The sequence below is a fragment of the Taudactylus pleione genome, unplaced genomic scaffold (genome assembly GCF_031769625.1).
Source record: "Taudactylus pleione unplaced genomic scaffold, aTauple2 ptg000386l, whole genome shotgun sequence".
NCBI lineage: Eukaryota > Metazoa > Chordata > Amphibia > Anura > Myobatrachidae > Taudactylus > Taudactylus pleione.
The window spans coordinates 14,007,516-14,028,225 of NW_028284787.1; the positions used below are offsets into that span (position 1 = coordinate 14,007,516).

A 20,710-nucleotide genomic window follows, 5' to 3' on the forward strand; every position below is an offset into this window, starting at 1 on the left:
CACCTCCCTAGCCTCTCTGTCAGAGCCAGAGAAGCCAGAGCCAGACTGAGTGGCAGCTCCGACCTCATCATACTTCTGCACTGAGTCAGATCAGCAGTGTAGGGGGTGGAGCTGTCAGTGACTCACTCTGAGTCGTACTGCTACTGCCAGGGCTAGCGGGAGTGCACTGACTCGGGAGAGTCAGTGCAGAACCTTGAGATGTAGTGCTGGGCTGCAGGGGGCGGAGCTGTCAGCGACTCACTCAGAGTCGCCGGCACCTCTGCTTCCTACAGCTCTAAAGAGCTGTGTCATGAGACACTGTCTCAAGACACACCACTGAGTTGAGCCATGTGGCTCAACTCAGTACAATGAATCAATCTGCCCATCCCTAGCTCCGCTAGATGGCTCCCTCTTCAGCTACACCCACCACCCGCAGAGGATACAGGGGGAGTGAGCACTCAGGGAAGGGACCAGCAGACTCCCTGTCAGTCTGCTGGCAGCTCCTTTTATACCCCTCTCTATTCCTGCCCTTCTTTCCTTGAAATGAACCTAATCACTCTCAACTAAATCACTCCGCTCCTTCTATGTATCCCATACACTGGGGCACATCCTCACCAAAGAGAAAAAAGGACCACATAAATCTACAGTATATCTAAAAACATGAAATATACAAGCATACACATAAATTAAAATGACCTCATACATAAGGCAAATACATGAAATATATATGTATATATCATGAGCTACAATACACAGTTTTTAACAACATTTACCACATGAGTTGTAGTTCACAGGTTCATACATATATTTTTACTTCATAAATTGTACATACATGTATCTGTATACACAAAACATTTCAATATACACTCCAATACAGAATAAAACATATTCCACCTCAGGGAAGTGTACATTTATGAATTATATTGTATATGCCTTTTTAAATGTATGTATTTATTTAAATGACATCACCTCATATATAATGTGTATTTCCTTTAACCCTTAACCAGGGTTACACACACAGGTTTTATTTTTTAAATGGTTTGTTTCATATAGTATTTTCTGCATCTTTCACAAAAGGAAGGATCAAGTATTATTGTTAACTGGGCAGGAGTGAAATTATTTAAGTACCTTGAATTCATTATCCCATAAGTGTGTTATTTTTTGTGCATGTCCACCACATACAGTTTATAAAAACTAGTGCCTATTTTAATTGTTGAGGGTGGTCAAACTAAGAATTCTAAATGCTAGGTAAACCCAATACATTTTAGACAGTGCAGAGAAGGAAACAGAAACCCTCTTGTAGCACATTTTTTAAGTTACCGTATATACTCGAGTATAAGTCGACCCGAATATAAGCCGAGGTACCTACTTTTACCACAAAAAACTGGGAAAACGTATTGACTCGAGTATAAGCCTAGGGTGGGAAATGCAGCAGCTGGTAGTGCCCCCTGCAGTAATCCCCCTCTGGTAGTGCCCCCAGTAGTCCCCTCCAGTAGAGAGATGTAATAAAAAAAAAAAAAAAAAAAAACACTTACCTGAAACCCCCACTCCTGGTCCCGCCGCTAACAGCTCCTCCGGCCGCTTTGCATGGGAGAGACGTCATTACTCATGACGTCTCTTCCATCACCCACTGCGGGAGCCGGAAGATGGCTCCCGCAGTGGGAACAGCAGCAGCCGATGAGAGTCTGACAGACTCTCATCGGCTGCTGATTACAACAAACACACAGCTGCCGGCTCCGGCGGCTGTGTGTTTGTGCTGTATAGCGCTGAGCGAACTCCGTCCGGTCAGCGCTACACACTTCACTCGAGTATAAGCCGAGGGGGTGCTTTTTCAGCACAAAAAATGTGCTGAAAAACTCGGCTTATACTCGAGTATATACGGTAATTAAAGCAAATTCTTGATCTGAGAAACACTTTTTGAATACTAGTAAATTATTAATGATAATTCTTTATATACACCTTTCTCCCAATAGGACATATATGCAGAGTGAGACATCTTTGGTGAACTTATGGTGCATACATACTAAAATATATGCTCCCTGAGCGATATCGTCTAGTGTGTCCCCGGCAGGGTGTGTTCAATGTTGTTCATGACATTGAGCACACCCGCTGAACGATATCATTAACGATATCGTTCAGCGCCGGGCTCTCGTCCCCCATTCCCGAACATGCAGCAACCTGACGACATCGTCAGATTGTGCTGCATGTTCAGGCGATGGACAATGTCGGAAACGACCAGTGGGAGTGCGCATCGCTGGTCGTTTCAGACATAAAAGTGCACGATTTGTGCACGATTACTGAGCGATTGCACGATTACGATGTCGTAATCGTGCAGTCGCTCAGTAATATCGCCCAGTGTGTACCCACCATTAGGGCCATATTCAATTAGACGCGATAATTTCTAGTTTCCACCTACATCGCGTGTTTTGGACGCAGAAACTTATTGCTAGTCACCCTATTCAATTCCAAAGGACGTGAGAACGGGACCCGAAACGCAAACAGGCGAAAAGTGCTGTCAGATTTGGGGATATCAGCCTGACACCGCCCAAAAGATGCACTAACATCGGGGATGAATGTAGATGCCCCCGAATAGCCCTACTGAAGCTATTTGGGGTACTTAAATGCTCTCAATAGCTGGTAATTAGCATCTTTGCACAAGTGGTGAAGAATAGCATTTACCAGGTTTTTTTTTTTAGAAAATAACTAGTCCCATCAAATTTGGGGTACATGAAAATGGGTGCAAGCATATCTAAAAATCACAAAAGTGATGTTTTAAAAAAAACTTAAAAACGCACACTCAGCTCGTACCTGCGATCAAAAAAACACCTCCCCCATACTTGCAAACCCCCCAAAAGCTTATTTCGCTAGTTTTTACGTTTGTACCCCAACTTTGTACTTTTTCGCCCCCTTTTTCAAAGTAATATTTTGGGGTGTTCTTCAATTTTGTTTAGGAATTTTTGGACGCAGTTATGCTTTGGGGGCTGTCCCAAGGGTGCTGAGTGGTTTCCCTACGTTTGCACCCCAAAACCGCAATTCTGCACTTTTTTTCACCACCTATTCATAGGCGAATCAATTTCGCCTATTACATTGCATTGCATTTTTGCGTATGCGAAAACTATTTGGAATTGAATACAGCAATAAGTTTCCTCCTGGCGAAATGATGTCATCCGCGATACTTTTTCGCGGAAAACGGCTTTTCGTGTCTAATTGAATACAAGTTGCGATTCTAAGTTGCGATTCTATGTAATCATTCAGCTCAGTTCCTGTTCCACTGGAATCTGTATGATACCCCAGCTGCCGCATGGCCGGGAGTTCGAATTCCAGCAGCGGCAGCCCGACAATCCAGCAGAGCCCGGCAGCAGAAGCCCGACAGCGCTGGAAATCCCGATCGTCCTAAGGTAAGTATCTATTAACCTAACCTAACCCCCCTAACCCTCCTTAGGGGTGCCTAACCCTAACCTCCCCCCCCAAGTGCCTAACCCTAATCCCCCCCTTCCCCGCTGCCTAAACCTAAGTCCCCCGGGGGTTGCCTAACCCTAAGTCCCCCCCGAGGGTGCCTAACCCTCGCTCCCCATAGCCTAACCCTAACCCTCCCGGGGGGGTGTCCGCACGCGGCACCCGGCATCCCTTCAAACGGCATGCCGGGCGCCTGTCTACCGGCGTCAGTGAAATGACAGGCATCTAGATATAGGTGCCCGGCATTTCACCCTCACCGGGATATGACAGTCGGGAAGCCGGCTGCCGGTATTAAGGCAGCCAGCTTCCCGATTGTATACCGTTCCACTGAAGCTTACAGTCTAAATTACTTGTTACAAATCAAAGAGAAAAAATTACATTTTAAAATTATACATACCATCAACACAGATTCTTATGTGGGATCCGCCCTGTTGGTTCACTCTATCACATTCAAAATACAAAAAAGATTTATTTAGGTCTCAGGGCCTGATTCAGCACAGGACAGATTTGCGAAGCCGCTCAAAAGCAGCTGTCTATCACTTACTGTCAATCACTTACAGTCTGCTGTCGAACTGCGTGTGATCACGCAGACCCATACTGCACATGGGTCTGGCGCATGCGTGGATTGCTGACCATCGGGAATCTGCCATCAGCACTGCACGTTGAATCAGCCCCTCAGTGCGGAATCGTCCTATTTTGTAGTCTAAATGCTTTATCACACACATACAGCACACAACAGTCCATTTTTCTCAGAAGTCAGTATTTTGGGGGATTTATGTGAAAAGAAACCAGAGTACCAGAGGAAACCCACACAAGACTATTGAGTACACACATACTCCACACAAATAGGCCGTTGGTGGGAATGAAACCTGAGAACTTAGCACTGTCGGGCAGCAATGCTAACAACTATGCCACAGTGCTGAGTATAGGAGGTAAATTTACTAACAGTCGTGTCCTGCTCATGTCTGTTCGTTTTTAAACACGGGTAGGAACGATCAGAATCGGGAGGTTTTTTTAAAAAGAAATTTGGCCATTTACCAAGCTCCCGTGTTTGTCAGGATCATGTTTCCCGATGGTGTATGTGATCGTTTTTAACTGTGTTTAATCCCCATGTTTCCCTCCCGAACAAGCAGCCTGCACATATCAGTTAGATACGTGCAGGCTGCTTGTGTCTTTGAAAGTTATTAAATATGCTGCTCAGGAAGGGACCTATTTGACACTTCTATTTTTAAATTGTGTTTGCTTAGAGTACACCCATTATTATAATCACAATTCTTGGTAAAGTCCCGTTTTGTATTCCTGTCTATTGAAAGTACTGCCGTTTTCAGACGATGGTGTATTCATTTGTATTGGTATTTGTGGCCGCATTTTAAGTACAAAAACTCCCATGTTCACCTGTAAAATAAATAATAATATACTCTTGTTTTTGCCATAGTTAATTTCCATGTTTGAAAAAATGGCTAAATACTCCTGTACATGCAAAAACAGACCAACATGAATGTTAGTAAATGTACCCCCTAGGAGTTCACTTGCAAATGTCTAATATAATATAAGTTAGGCCGGATATTTACCCTGCCATTATAATATTTTTTTTTATATAGGACCCATACTGACTATGGAGGTACCATTGAGCAATTATTATTTATTTATTTTTATATCAGGGAGATCAGGGCTGCTAAGAAATGTTTTACTGACTAGCTGCTAAATTATTTTTCGGCAAATGATCCTGTGTCAGTGTGGAGAGGCATGCAGACTATCACAAGCTATAAGAAATCACCTAGCCATGTTACTATGAGCCGCAAATTGGCATATGAGTTGAATGTTTTTTATTGCAGATTTGATAAGCCAGAATTTAATTTTATATAATCATCAATAATTACCCTACCCAAAACTGGAAGTTGTTCTTTTAGATTGCACGGAAGGTCAGGCGGACGTGGCTAAACCAGTGGTTCCCAAACTGTGTTTCGCGGCACCCTGGGGTGCCTCAGGACACTAGCATGAGTGCCTCAGGTTGGTGGTCCAGCACCAAATAAAATTATTTACGTAATGTAAATATGTGGACAAACAGAAGCGCAAACCTGTCACCCACAACGTAAATTAACCTAAGGATGACAAGTAAGCACAATTTACTACTTCACTACATTATTTTCTGAATTTCTCAATAACAAACTTTTGGCTTAGGGGTGCCGTGAAAATAATTCTGATGCACTAGGGCGCCGTGATTCAAAAAAGTTTGGGAACCACTGCAGTAACTGTTTATTATAAAGCAGTTAACAGGAAGAAATACAATAAAAATAATCTATTCAAGTCATGCTTGCCTACCCTCCCGATTTGGTCGGGAGCCTCCCGAATATCGGGTGCCGCTCCCGACCCCCCGGAAAGGCAGGCAAGCCTCCCGGCTGCCGCCTACCCCCCCAGACTAATAGTAAAACCCCCCGCTGGCGGGGGGCCCGATGACGCGATTCGCGCTGAATCGCGTCATCGTGGCTCCGCCCCCTGCTTCACAATGCCTTTTTTCCGGCATTTTGAAGAGGGGGCGGGGCCGGGGTCGTGACCGCACGATCGCGTCATCGTGGCCCCCAAAACGGCATCATAGCCTGGCCACACCCCCCACACAATGCAGGCATTCAGCTCCCTCCCGGAAGGAGGGAGCTGAATGTCGGCAAGTATGATTCAAGTATGTCCTGGATACATCACTCTAATAGGATGTTTCAAAACTGGACAGACGAGTAGAAGACGGCAGAGTTTATAGATTACTTATTGCACTTAGGAACCATTAGCAGGCTCCTGGAAGTAACTCTTGATGGTAAGTGCTGGTAAATGCAGGGATATGAAGTCTATTTGAGTAATTGGGTAACTCCTCCAGAAAGTATTTTGAGGACAAACAGACCAAGTAAAATTTACATCTAAACTCCACGGCCGGCTAGCCAGCCAGCTATGATCTCATAGCATGTCACAATTATCTATTTTGGTATTACACAGTAATTCAAATGGCAAATTGAGTTATAAAACATTTGTTAAGATGAATTTGAGAGGCTCTTGCATACATTTATAAATGGCATTTTTACAATGACAGCAGATAGGCAACACATGTTTCTATAGGGCAAGATGGAATATATTTTGGATGTTAGATTATGATGAAGACATAGGGGCATATTCAATTAGCTGCGATAAGCGCTGTTCAGCGAAAAGTTTTCATCTGTGCAGTCATTTCACCCTTTTCTCCGTATTCAGTTCCAAAGACCTTTCGCCTGTGCGAAAAGTCTGCGCATAGTATCCAGCGGAAAAGAATCGCCTATGAAAGCAGGCGAAAAAAAGTGCAGCATTGGGGTTTTGGGGTGCAAAGTTGCGGGAACCCCCCTGCGGCCTTGGAACAGTCCCTCAAAGGTAAACTGCATAAAAAAAAAACTTTAGATCACTCCAAAAAAGTACTTTCGTTTTGGGGGCGAAGAAGTCCAAAGTTGGGGGACAAACTTAAAAACTAGTGAAATAGACTCCAGGGGGGTCCCCCAAGTATGCCCAAGGTGTAAAAAAAACACCTTGCAGGTGCTTGCGGCAGGTGGATTTTTCACTATTTTTAAAACTTCACTTTAGCAACGTAAAAATATGCTAGCACCACTTTTTAGGTACCCCAAATTTGCTGGAACTACTTATTTTCTCAAAAAAAACTGCTAAATGTTATTCTTCACCATTTATGCAAAGATGCAAAATAGCAGCTATTGAGATAATTTAAGTTCCCCAAATACTTTTAGCAGGGCTATTCGGGGGTACCTATAGTGATCCCCAATATCAGTGCATCTTTTAGGGGGTGTCTGCCTGATTTCCCAAAAACTGACAGTACTTTTCGCATGTTATAGTTTCATTGGGTCCCATTTTTTGCGATTTGTAATTGAAAATGAATACGGGGTAAAGCGGGCAAGCGCGCGATACATTTTCGCATTGAAAACCAGCGATGTCGGTGAAAAGTCCGGCATGCGAAAAGTACGGTACTTTTTGCCTGGATTTGAATATGCCCCGATATCCGAAATCTAACAGGTACTTAATTTCACTTCATTTTCAACGGCGCTCTCGCTGTTTAAAAATCTCTGGGTGGATCCCTGCTCTGCTCAACAACATGGTCATCCTATGAGAGATTAAATCAACAGTAGAAACCTGTTTATTGCTCCTTCAGTACTTCACAAATGTATGGTGTTCTCTAATCAAATGTTCAGTACACTAGTGCACAAGTCTGACAGCAGATACAAACCATTCACTAAGGAGTTATCTGTTGTTTCCTATTTCTCTATTGCAGTTTGAAAAATACTTATACTTTCATCTTCAATCAGACTATGGGGTTGCCAGGCTGATTTACCCAAATCTGACAGTACTTTTCGCTTGTTTGCATTTCGCCAGGTCCCGTTTTCGCCAATTTCAAATTGAATATTGGGATAAGCGGTGACGGACGCGATACTTTTCCGCATTGAAATCCAGCGATGATGTCGTAAACCTCATCAGCGGGACTTTTCGCACCTAATTTGAATATGCCCCATAATCTCAAATATTTAAAATCAGATACTGATCTTAGACCATACTATATTTGAGTTTGCTCTAATGAGATGATATGCTTCTAATACACTTTGCAAGATTAGGATTTCATTCACATATGCATACTATTGTACAGTTCAAAAACAATAATTTTTTTTTAGTTATCCAATGTTCCACCAAAATGATGCATGTACCAGATAGTATAATATACACTCAAAGGGATGCAGACATAATCACAAACTGTTGATACTGTAGGTCAGTTATGAATAAGGAACACAGGTAACATCTTGGTGGTGAGAGTTTGAGCTAGAGATAGCAATTTGGGAACTTCCTGATACAGTAAATAAGTGTGAAACAACATTTGAGCATGTGTTTCAATGTCTGGACATCAAAGTCTGCCTAACAGCATGTTGTGATTCACAGTGTCATAACTTTGATCAAAATTGTTGGACTACAAAATAGACTAGAGAGTTTGGAATAGAATAACGCTAAATATTATATGTGTATGTGTGTGTATTACCTGATCTAGAGATTTCTTTTTCTTCTTCTTTTTGCCCCAGCATCCTGAACTTTCAGTATCTTTGCTGTTGTTTTCACTACAAAGCAATCCATCAAGTTCATCAGTTCCCATCTGCTGTCCCTGAGAAGTTTCTGCAGCTAGCCGGTAGGAAAGATTCCTCAATATGCACACACAGTTTTCAACGGTCTTTGAGAAGAAATAAATGTTGATTAATAAAGAAAACATTTAAAAATAGTTAAACATTTTCTCCAAATATGAGATCACTGTTAACTGAAATGACATATAAAGGATCCCCCAGTAAATCAACATCCAATATGCTGTATACATCCATTTTTATATTTTTAAACATATTCTTAAATAAACGATAATTTTTCCTTATAGTGCATATTAGGGGTGAGCGGATTCGGTTCGACTCGGTTCCGTTCGGATTTAAAAACCTAATCTTATTGGGTATCAGCTGTCACGAGTTTTGGATAACCAATAAGATTCGGTTTTTCAATCCGAACGGAACCGAGTAGAACCGAACCCGCTCACCCCTAGTGCATATCATTCCTCTGTGCGCCATTTACACACACAATCTTTGTTAGTATTATTTGGATGGTATAGGAAAGACCATCGGTGTTAAAGGCAGCACCAGGATTCACATAAAAAGAGACACAACAAACCAACCCTATACACCCCTAACCACCACACTATGGGCTGTATTCAATTAGTTTCGCACCCGCGATACTTTTTCACATGCTGCACTTTTTGCTGACTTTGCGTGTTTTAGCCGTAGAAACTTATTGTGCGCGCCCCTGCTATTCGCCGTATTGAATTCCAAAGGATGCGAAAACACGTCCCGGCGAAACTCTAACAGGCGAAAAGTGTTGGCAGAATTGGGGAAATCAGCCTGACACCCCCCAAAAGATGCACTAACATTGGGGATCAATGTAGATGTCCCTGATTAGCCCTACTGAAGCTATTTGGTGTATTTAAGTGCTGTCAAATGCTCCAAAATAGTGGCTTTGCACAAGTGGTAAAGAACAGCATTAATCAGGTTTTTTGGGGGGAAAATAAGTATTGCTGTCAAATTTGGGGTACTTGAAAATAGGTACAAGCATTGTTAAAAATCGCTGAAGTCAAGTTTCAAGTGCTGCAAAAAATGCACCTTCAGAAAACACCTGCAATTAAAAAAAAAAAAACACCTAGAACCATACTATCAGACCCCCCCAAAAGTCTATTTCACTAGTTTTTTCGTGTATACCCCCATTTTGTACTTTATCACCCCCATTTTCAAAGTGCTTTTTTGGGGTGTTGCTCTTTTTTTTCTTTGTTTTTTGACGCAGTTATCCTTTGGGGGTCTGTCCAAAGGATGCAGAGTGGCTTACGCACCTTTGCACCCTAAAACCACAATTCTGCACTTTTTTTCCGACGGCTATTCAGAAGCAAAACTTTTTCGCCGGGTACATTGTATTGACTTTCCGCACCGGCGAAAAGTCGCAACAATTGAATACGGCGGAAACTTTCCCGCCTGGAGAAATGCCATCACTTGCGATATTTTACCGTAGTTTCGGACTTTTCACCTGGAGTAGAATAGGGCCTATATGCATAAAGGACAAAGGTAAGGAGCGCAGGAAACCACATAAATATCCTATACAGTATGCTAATGACTCTTGCAAAGTTTCATAGAGCATTCTATCAAATATATAGGGAATAATAAGTACATTATGTAAAAAATACATTAATAGACATTTGTAAAATATTAATTTTTTTCCTTGTTCTTCTCGAGTTTATCTGTAAAAAAAAATGACTAGTAAAATAGTAAAAGTAACTTCTACATTGACCTATTGTGGAATAGTTATTGGAATAGTTCTCTGTAAAGTTGGAAAATGTGAGTATCCTGTGAATTTGTGTTTAAAAATATTGTATGTCCTATTGTTTGTGTATCTTTAGTGGGTATTAGTGTGTATTTGTGTCTTCAGGTACATATGTGTCTATGATATGCATATACAATTGTGGCCCTTATAAAAAAATGCGAGTATTACTATGGCAAACTACAATATATTTTTAAGCATTTACTAAGGTAATCCTGCAGAATTTTCTAATAAAGTGTGTTTGTGCTAATGTTTTAATATCATTTTATTTTGTAATGCCATGCTTGGGCTACAGATTACACAACCTTTAGTTTACTATAATGTACGGTTCTGTCTCTCTAAATATATGCCAGCATAGTGCCACATGTACTGCAAACGACATGATATCACTGATGTATTTGATCTAGATGCAGATTAAGAAGTATTTTGGTTTTATGTTCAGCTTCTAGTGTATGTTTAAAACTTCAATAAAACATATAATTAATCTAGTCTTTCCTAATATCCCAATTTATATTTTCACATAATGGTATAAAGATTCCTTAGGACAAGGTGACCAGTAAGATCGCAACCAGTGAAATTCACCCATATGTTGGGTTCTGTGCTGACTTGAGTATATAAAATGTTCGGGGGTGTGTAGGTGAACTACTGCTGCACCTATTATTTTATTTAAATTTATTTATATAAACACTAATTTTTCCAGCAAGGAAAAGGTAAAAAATAACCAGCACTCACGTTTAGATGAGCAAAGATAGAGCAAACAGTTGCTGCTGTTTTCTGTTTCTTTGGACCATGTGAATAAACCTATCTTTGTTCATCTAAACGTGGGTGCTGGTTCATGTTTTACTTCTTCCTTGCTGGGACAGTGAGTGTTTTATATATAACAAAATAACACACTTCGAGGGCGCATTAATTCACATAAAGTCCTCAACTGAAGAACTGGAGCTTTCAATTCGATGCTGGAACTATTTAGGAAAGTCCCAACAATTAAATTCAATGCTGGATAAAGGTAAGTCAGTTCTTTTCCTTTTAGCAATCTTCTTACAGATATTCCGGACAGTTCTAAAAAAGACCCTCTCACCAAAAAACACCCAGAAATATGGCCAATTGGCCTAACATTAGATATCCAATAGGTAATTTATTATAAAATATTTTACAATACATAAATGAAGCTTTAATTGCTTACATCAACAATGATCCATTTGCCATAGGATGGAAGATAAACATATTTTAAATAAATCCTGCTGCTACCCACATCTGGTAAGATCTTATTGAAGCAGGTATCTCCTTTCTCCTTTACGGCAATAAATTCCCAAGATAAAATCCTACGTGTTTCGTCCATTAGGACGTCATCAGGGGTAAATGATTCAGTCCAAAAAGTTATGGCCGATCCTGGTAATAAGTGGACAGGAATGATCCTTATATCAATTTGCACTTCAGAGAAGTTAAATCCCTCCTGTGCTAAGCTCTGACCTGATCCTAGGATATATATATATATATATATATATATTGTGATGACTTGGAGTATTTAGCTCAGTAGACGGATGTCTGTGGTGAAGTGCTTAGTGCTCAAATGAGGACCCATGCAGCTTTTCCAGGTAAAATAAATGAAGTGGTGCTTTGCTTCCAGCAGGAAAAAACAGGTACAACACAAAACAATAAACAACCTAGGCCCTGTTTAGGGTGTCTAACTTACTTCTTGACCCTTACTACCAGAACACAGCTAATCTGTAAATGCAAAGTATTTCTCACATGAAATGTCCAAATCTTAGTAGCTCCCCTCTGCCACATGCAGATCTGGACTGGCCTTCTGGCCCACTCACAATGTCAGTCTCGGCCCTGCTTCCTGCAGGGTAGCATAGGCTCTGACCTGGCTTAGCTGGCTGCCACAGCTCCACGAGGTTGTGTCAGAGAATTTAGAAATCTCCCTGCATCCTTCAGGTCTGACCCTGGCCACCCAGCCTGTTTCACTCTGACTGCAGTCCCCCTGGACTGTATGACTTCTCCAGCCCCACCTGGGCTCTGTGCAAAGGGTAGCAATTAGGCATCCACCCATAATGCTTTTCTAGTCTGTGTGGGTGGATCTCCCCTGCCCCACACAGAATCTGCTGCTCACCAGTGCCACATCTGGTGATATTGCCAATATATATATATATATATATATATATACATATATATATATATATATATATATATATATAGAATCCAATGCTCCGGCACTCCTCCACGCAGTGTAGGTGGGCATACAGCCCCAACTTGCTCCGGTGCCTTCTGTGGAGGACAGCACCCCCAAATCGATATTGAAACAATGTCAGGTAGCACTCGGGGGCTAGTGTAAACAATCCCAGGGATACCTAGGAGGGTACCGGTCTCTTGTTGTTTTTGTAGTGGGAGAGCTGCCTATTGGAATCGATTTTATATATATATATATATATATAAACAATGTCAGGTGGCACTCGGAGGCTAGTGTAAACAATACCCTCACCAGAGGGGTTTTATTTGGTGGGTCAACGTTTCGTGGTATTGTACCCCTTCCTCAGGACAACATAGGAAGGGGTACAATACCCCAAAATGCTGACCCACCTAATAAAATGCCTCTGGTGAGGGTATTGTTTACACTAGCCTCCGAGTGCCGTCTGACATTGTTTCTATATATAACTGAAAAACTTTTGCTATTGGCGCTAACAATAATATACTGCAAATCTATATATGTAGCACATAAAACCAAGGGGATTTTGTCATGATTTGATCAAAGCATTTAAGCCTGCAGCCAAGCGTCAAATATATATAATCGATTCCAATAGGCAGCACTCCCACTCCATAAACAACAAGAGACCGGTACCGTCCTACATATCCCTGTATTAAGGATCCAATGTGTAGAAAACAGCAGACGACGCTTGGATAATAAATTCCAAATACAGCTGGATAAATTGTTTCAACGTTTCGATCCTGATGACAAGACAAAAAACAGTCTTGAAACGTTGAAACACTTTATTCAGCTGTGTTTGGAATTTATTATCCGAGTGCCGTCTTTCTCTCTATCTATCTATATATATATATATATATATATATATATATATATTTATACACTCTGTAGTGGTGGCACTCGGTACAAAAATAAGTCACTGAAGCAGGTAAGTTATACCAACATTTCAGAACTTTAATGTTGACGATGGATCTTGACGAATAGCAGCATCTGTTATCTGTCTAAAAACTTGTGTCACTGCAAACCCACAATGCTTCCGATGGTGAACCAGTCACCCGAATGATAGGTTGGGGGGACTTGGGGTTACAAAAGGAAGTCATATGGATGTATTACAACCCTGCTTGTGAACTGTAAATTGCCATGCTCTGAAGTTAATGCTGTCCATAGCTTACCTGATGCTGTTTACCTGCCTGAGAATAAAGGAACTGCTTGAACCTTTTAATCCAGTGTATGTGATCCTTTCTACATTTGGCGCCCGAACAGGGACACATTTCTGGCTGCTGCTACACAGCAAATGGACCCCAGAATACAGTTAAGCAACCTGGCAGTTGTTTTCACAGCTTGTGCAAAATTGTTGTTTTTTTTATGCTTGTGGCTTTTAGCTAAATATATTGTTTGTATGTTTATCTATGGTGAAGCAGCCAGTGAGATAAACCTGTATGCAGATAGCATGGTGTTAATTTGCTCTAGTTTACACTGGCACACCAAAGAGAATTTATAAAGCCTCCTAAGTTTGTCCATAAAGGGATAAAGCAGTGTGAAATGGAGGAGATTTTGAAAAGTTTTGCTGAACTAGCAGCAGCGCAGCAAGCACAGGTGCAAGGACAGCAAAATTTGATTCACGGTCAACAGACTCAAATGAGGAAAGGCGGGCTTGAGCGAGAGGTGTTACAGAAACTTACTCCATCTGATGACGTTGAAGCCTTTCTGTGCACCTTTGAGCATACTGCTGTACATTTAAAATGGCCCGAGGAGGAGTGGGCTGCCAGTCTTGCTCACTGTCTCAAGGGGAACCTCAGAGAGCATATGTCGATTTGACTCTGGCAGAGGCAAACTCCTATCCTCACCTGAAAAAGGCCATACTCAACAGGGTTGGAGTGACAGGCCCCAGCAAAGCTCAGGAGTTTCAGGAATGGCGGCTGAACTCATCTGAGCCTCCAAGGGTCCAGCTGGCCAAATGAGACTGTCTGAGTAAGACATGGTTGCAGCCAGAGAAAAACTTGGCTCAGCATATAATAGAGATGGTGGCTTTGGACCATGCTGTATGAGTATTCGATCTTGTGGTACAACAGTGGGCCCTACAAGCAGATCATCAAACATTAGTTAGCAGTGGTGATTGAACGGTACCTGACTCTTGGGAAATTGAGTTAGGCCAAACAGGGTTTCCAGCCAGTACCTTAGCCCAGAACCCAGGTCTCAGTTCTTAAAGTGAACCACCCACCTCCAACTGTGTGTTTTGACTTCAGCGAGCCCAGTCATTTGCGCCCAGACTGTCCAAAGCAGGGTGAGCCAATGGACTGCAGTGCTGGAAAAACAACTCGACCGGTGGTCAGCATGGCTGCTGGAAACCACCTTGTTTCATTTGATGGTGCAAGAAGAAGGCTGGGAGGTCTGGGCCTTAGTGGATACTGGTAGCAAATTAACCATCATCTCTGCCAACCTGGTTCCACCTGGTACTGATCAGTTGCTACCCCCGGTAAAGATCATATGTGTACATGGGGATGTAAAAGCATGCTCCCGAAAGTGATAAAAGGGCGATCTCTGAAGGTGGTAGCCGCAGTAGCTGCCAGACCACGCTACCCATTGATCCCAGGTCAGGACTTTCCGTTACTACAAGAGGTGGTTACTTGGCATGATGACAGCAGATGGACCATGTCAGAGATGTCCCAAGAGCCAAGTTCTGCAGTATCCCAAAGTTTGGTGGCAGTAACACCCTGCTTAGCCAGTGAGCAACAGGAGGAGAGTGAGACCGAGGCATAGTGGATTCTCATCAGCAAAGAAGAGTCTTTACAGGACTTTGGCCAAGACCAACAGAATAATGGGAACTTGATAAACGCATTTGAAAATATTGTAGAAGTAAATGGTAAAGTAATCACTGCTTTACCAATAGAAGGTTTATCATAATTTGCATTGAAAAATTATTTGTTATATCGTGTAGCATATTTGCAGGGTAAGAAAGTAGACCAATTGTTGGTTCCCTGGAAAAACGAGCAGTTGATGTTGAGGGCGGCTGATACACACCTGCGGGGTGGCCATTTAGGGGAGGAGAAAACTCTCCAGGGTATTGAGTTAAGATTCTTTTGGCTAAGCATTCATGCAACAGTACAAAAATATTGTCAGGAATGTCCAGTGTGTCAGAAGACAGCACCCCGGAAAGGGTTTCGGGCACCCTTGGTTCCCCTCCCTGTAATTTCTGTACCTTTTGAGAGAATTCGTATGCATCTGGTAGGGCAGGTGGAAAAATCTGCTTGTGGGCATCAATACATATTAGTGGTAGTAGATTATGCCACAAGGTACCCGAAGGCCATAGCGCTACGTAATACGAAATCTAGCACTATTGCCCGGGAGTTATTGATGCTATTTACCCATCTGGGAATATCAAAAGAGGTTCTGATGGATCAAGGTACCCCTTTTGTATCTAAATTAATGAAAGATTTGTGCTGACTGTTAAGGGTAGATAGTATTACCACCTCAGTTTATAACCTGCAGAGGGCCTAGTACAACGCTTTAACCAGACCCTCAAACAGATGGTAAAGAGGGTGGTGTCACAAGAAAAGCAAGATTGGGATTTACTCCTGTCTTATTGCAGTTTGCAGTTTGAGAGGTGCCCCAATCCTTCATGGGGTTCAGTCCCTTCGAACTCCTCTATGGGAGGCAACCTAGAGGGATTTTAGATGTGTTAAATGGTGGGAGCAACAGTCATGCCAAGATTCTAATATCATTCAGTTTATGTCCCAATTGTATGGCCGGTTAAGGCAGATTGCCCCACTACTGAACGAAAATATGGACAGAGCTCAACAGCGTCAGAAACTCAATTACGGCATTACCACAGTTGACCGGTATTTCAAACTGGGAGACAAGGTACTCATGTTTGTGCCTACTACTGAAAGCAAATTGTATGCACAATGGCGAGGCACTTATGAGATCATAGAAGCAGTGGGACCTGTAAACTACAGGGTACGACAGGAGGGTAGAAGAAAGGAGGCACAAATTTACCATGTAAATCTATTAAAACCTTGAAATGAAAGTGCCAGTCAGCCCTCTTTAGTGGCAAAGAAAACCCCAGACTGTCAGGTATCCATTGAGGTACCTCAGTCTTAGCCAAAAACAGGAAGTGGTGAGCTTAGTAGGACGAAACCAAGATGTATTCTCTGCTATTCCGGGAAAGACCCAAATCATACAGCATGATATTGTTACTCCTCTGGGGTGATAATAAAGCAGAGACCCTATCGCATACCTGAGGCAAAACGGGCAGCGGTAAAACAAGAGGTGGAGGAGATGCTGCACTTAGGGGTCATAGAGGAGTCAAACAGTGAAAGGAATAACCCCATTGTCTTAGTGCCTAAGCCTTCGACGGCTTTAAGGCTTTAAGATGCTGTAATGACTTTTGCAAAGTTAAATAAAGTTTCTTAGTTTGATTCCTACCCTATGCCCCGGGTTGACGAGCTGGTGGAGAATCTAGCAAAAAGCCAGTATCTCACCACTCTTGATTTGACAAAGGGGTATTGGCAGATTCCTTTGACTGAAGTGGTTAAAGCAAAAACAGCCTTCTCTACCCCCAGAGGGCTTGTTCCAGTACAGAATGCTGCCTTTTGGTTTGCATGGAGCCCCAGCAGTTTTTCCAGAGGGCTATGAATAAGTTGCTTTGGCCCCACAGGTAGTATGCAGCTGCATATTTAGATGACATTGTCATCTTTAGCTCTGACTGGGAGTGGCACCTTCCAAGGATAGAAGCAGTGTTACAGTCTTTAAGGGCACATGGGTTTACCGCTAACCCTGAGAAATGTGCCATTGGAATAGTGGAGGCGAAATACTTGGGATATGTCATAGGCAGAGGGCAGGTTAAACCTCAGCCCAGTAAAGTGGAAGCAGTCCTCACTTGACTTAAACCCAAATGTAAATCACAGCTTAGAACATTCCTTGGTCTGGTGGGTGATTACCACAGATTCCTACGTGATTTTGCACTAGGGCGGCTCCACTGACTGAGAGCCTTAAGAAACATTCTCCAGACCAGATAATATGGTCTAAGTCAGCAGAGACTGCTTGGCAGAATTTAAGAAGAGCTTTGTGTGAAGAGTTGTTTTGCTAGCTCCTCACTTCAAGAAGCAGTGTGTGTTGCAGGCTGATACCTCTGGGACAGGCTTAGGAGCAGTCCTTTCCCAGGTTGTAGATGGGGAAGAGAAACCTATACTCTATCTTAGCCAGAAAGAATGCAAGTACTCAACTGTGCGATTAAGTGGGGAGTAGAGTCGCTAAAATATTATCTGTTGGGGTGAGAATTCCGGCTTCCCTTACAGTGGAGGCACACAAACAAAGAGGTGAATGCACGGGTGACCCGCTGGTTTTTGGCTTTACAGCCATTCAAATTTGAGGAACAGCATCGACCAGAGAAACAGCACCTCAATACTGATGCCCTTTCCAGAAGGTTTGTGGATCCAGAATCTCCAAGCAACCGTATGGTCAAGCTAGGGAAGGAAGAGGGGGTGCAAGGAGAGCTCTAGAGTGGAAGATTGTGTTCCTGAACGGATGACGCAAATAGAGGTGGGTGAGGCAGAGAGGTCGCCTGAAAAAGTTTTAGCTATACCAGGGTGGTCGAAGCAAAGGGGGAAGGAGTGTGACAGGGACAGCATGCTTTCACATGAGGTTAATGTGGAGCAGCAGGTTTGTGCAGAGATGGAGCAATAAACAGCATGGCAATGGGATCCAGTGCAGGTTTTCCTGGGATCAGTTGTAAGCCACAAATCAAGGCTAATTAGCAGCACCTGTTATCTGTCTTTAAAGTTGTGTCAGTGCAATTCCACAATGCTTTCGATGGTGAACCAGTTGCCCAGATGATAGGCTGGGGAGATGTGGGGTTACGATAGGAAGTCATATGGATGTATTACCAACCTGCTACTGAGCTGTAAATTGCCATGCTGGGAAGTTTATGCTGTCCAAAGCTTACCTGATGCTGTCTACCTGCCTAAGAATAAAGGAACTGCTTGAACCTTTTAATCCAGTGTATGTGATCCTTTTCTAAATTGGTATATCTTACCTGCTTCAGTGATTTATTTTTGTACTGAGTGCCACCGCTACAGAGTGCATAATGGACCTCAGTGCGGGATCCTAATCAGAGTGCACCAGTGACTATTAGGCTGTACAGTATATATATATATATATATATATATATATATACAGTATATATATATATATATATATATATATATACACACGAAGTGTGTATATATATATATACAGTCAGGTCCATAAATATTGGGACATTGACAGAATTTTCATATTTTGGCCTCTATTCACCACCACAATGGCTTTGAAATGAAACAAACAAGATGTGCTTTAACTGCAGACTTTCAGATTTAATTTGAGGGTAATTACATCCAAATCAGGTGAATGGTGTAGGAATTACAACGGTTTCTATATGTGCCTCCCACTTTTTAAGGGGCCAAAAGTAATGGGACAAACTAAACAATCCTAAATCTAATGGGTTGCATCCACTAGACGATTTTATCCCTGTCCAACCTCTTAACGATTTTCCCTTGAAGTTTCCCTTGAAATATGATCTTCCACTCTGAACAATTTGCAAAAGATTTGCAAAAGATTTGCAAACGATCTAACAATAAACTATATTGTTTTAATCTGTGATTGAGAGCTTTCAGCTATAGTGGGCAGATAGTGGTTCATCGTTTGATCGTTCAGCGTGAACGATGTGTAAATGATGTGTAAACGATTTCTAAGCAATCAAGTGAAATTGACCTGCATGTTCAGTCGATGGAGAAGACGATCAAATGACCAGCAGGAGCGCACATCGTACATCGTTAGAAACAATTACTGCACGATTTGCAAACGATGGGTTTCTCCCTTCTGACATATTAAAGAATCACAACCCAACGCGTTTCGTCCACTAGGACTTCCTCAGAGGTATATATATCCAAATTGAAAGTTATCCAGTATAGCACTGCCGAAATATTATCTTTGTGAAGGATCAAAATAATTTATGTGTATGATCCAATCGACACCTGACGTGTTGTTGTCCCTAAGAAGGACCAAAAAAATTAAATGTATGATTAAATCGACACCTGACTAAATGTTGTCCCTAAGAAGGACTTATTCAACTGATCTCCAACTGTGGTACACTCTGATCCCAGGAGCACACTGTATATATATATATATATATATATATATACCAATCCTCCAGATTCCCAGCACTCGCTCCTGATAAAATATTCCCTGCGCTGGTGCCCTCCTAGGAGAAATCCTCCATGTAAAGCAATACAGACTGGCTGCACTCAGCGTCTTCATATAACTATCATAATTTCATTTCCGACGGAGGCCCAAAACATCGGAAATAAAATTCTGACTTTTCAATAAAGTTGCTGAGTGCTGCCAGTCTGTATTGCTATATCTATATATATATATTTAATATAAATAAGAAAACAACTTGAGAAAATGATATACAGTATTAATAAAAATATTTTCGTTTTTGTTTATTTATTTCCATTACCCAATAAATCCCCCCGCTTTTTTTTTTTCAACAGCTCTCTCTCTATGATTATCCCATGCACTAATCTGCCTGGTTCAATGCTGCTCGTCAGACCCTCTCGTAAGATGCGTTTGCTTGCTCCATGCGTATGCAAATTCGAGAAGGCAGGCGATCGCACGGCAAGGCATTAGCTCGCCCACTATGTCTTGGCGTGTGATCGCTTTGTGTATGCAGATGCCCACCGTTTTTCTAGTGGCTAGCCCCAGTCACCACCCACAAACGGCTTCTCCTGTCACTCACTCTGCTGGGCAGACTATGCGTAGCGAGTGAACGCTTTCTGATCTCTCGCACCGGTTCACGCACATGCACTGCGATGCGTATGCATGCGCACATTGCGAAAATCGGCCAGCTACGAGCGAACGCATCCTAGCAAGCGGGTCTGAATCAGGTCCTCAATCTAATTATTTTAATTCTGTATCTCATATTCATTGCCTATGTGCTGGTAAGAAATTTTTGTCTTTTGTTTACTAGAAAGTTTATTTTTATATTATATAAATTCTATTAAAGAATTTCATATAGGTTAAAGATTTTTTATGATTAATAGTGTATATCTTTTATATGTAACCGTTTTCTGGATAATCTTCAACAAAGTAGTTAATTTAGATGTGCATACATGTATACACATGGATGTCTGT

General features: G+C 42.0%; 1 protein-coding gene across 7 annotated transcripts in view; it reads right to left on the bottom strand.

Moving 5' to 3' along the window:
• Window positions 1-20,710, bottom strand: part of CTNND2 (catenin delta 2) — a 708,944-nt gene that overhangs the window by 188,683 nt on the left and 499,551 nt on the right. For all 7 annotated transcript variants that reach the window (XM_088445725.1, XM_088445723.1, XM_088445721.1 and 4 more), the window contains one exon: window positions 8,480-8,665. In XM_088445725.1, the coding sequence (XP_088301851.1) occupies window positions 8,480-8,665 (186 nt within the window). The remainder of the gene's footprint in view (window positions 1-8,479; window positions 8,666-20,710) is intronic.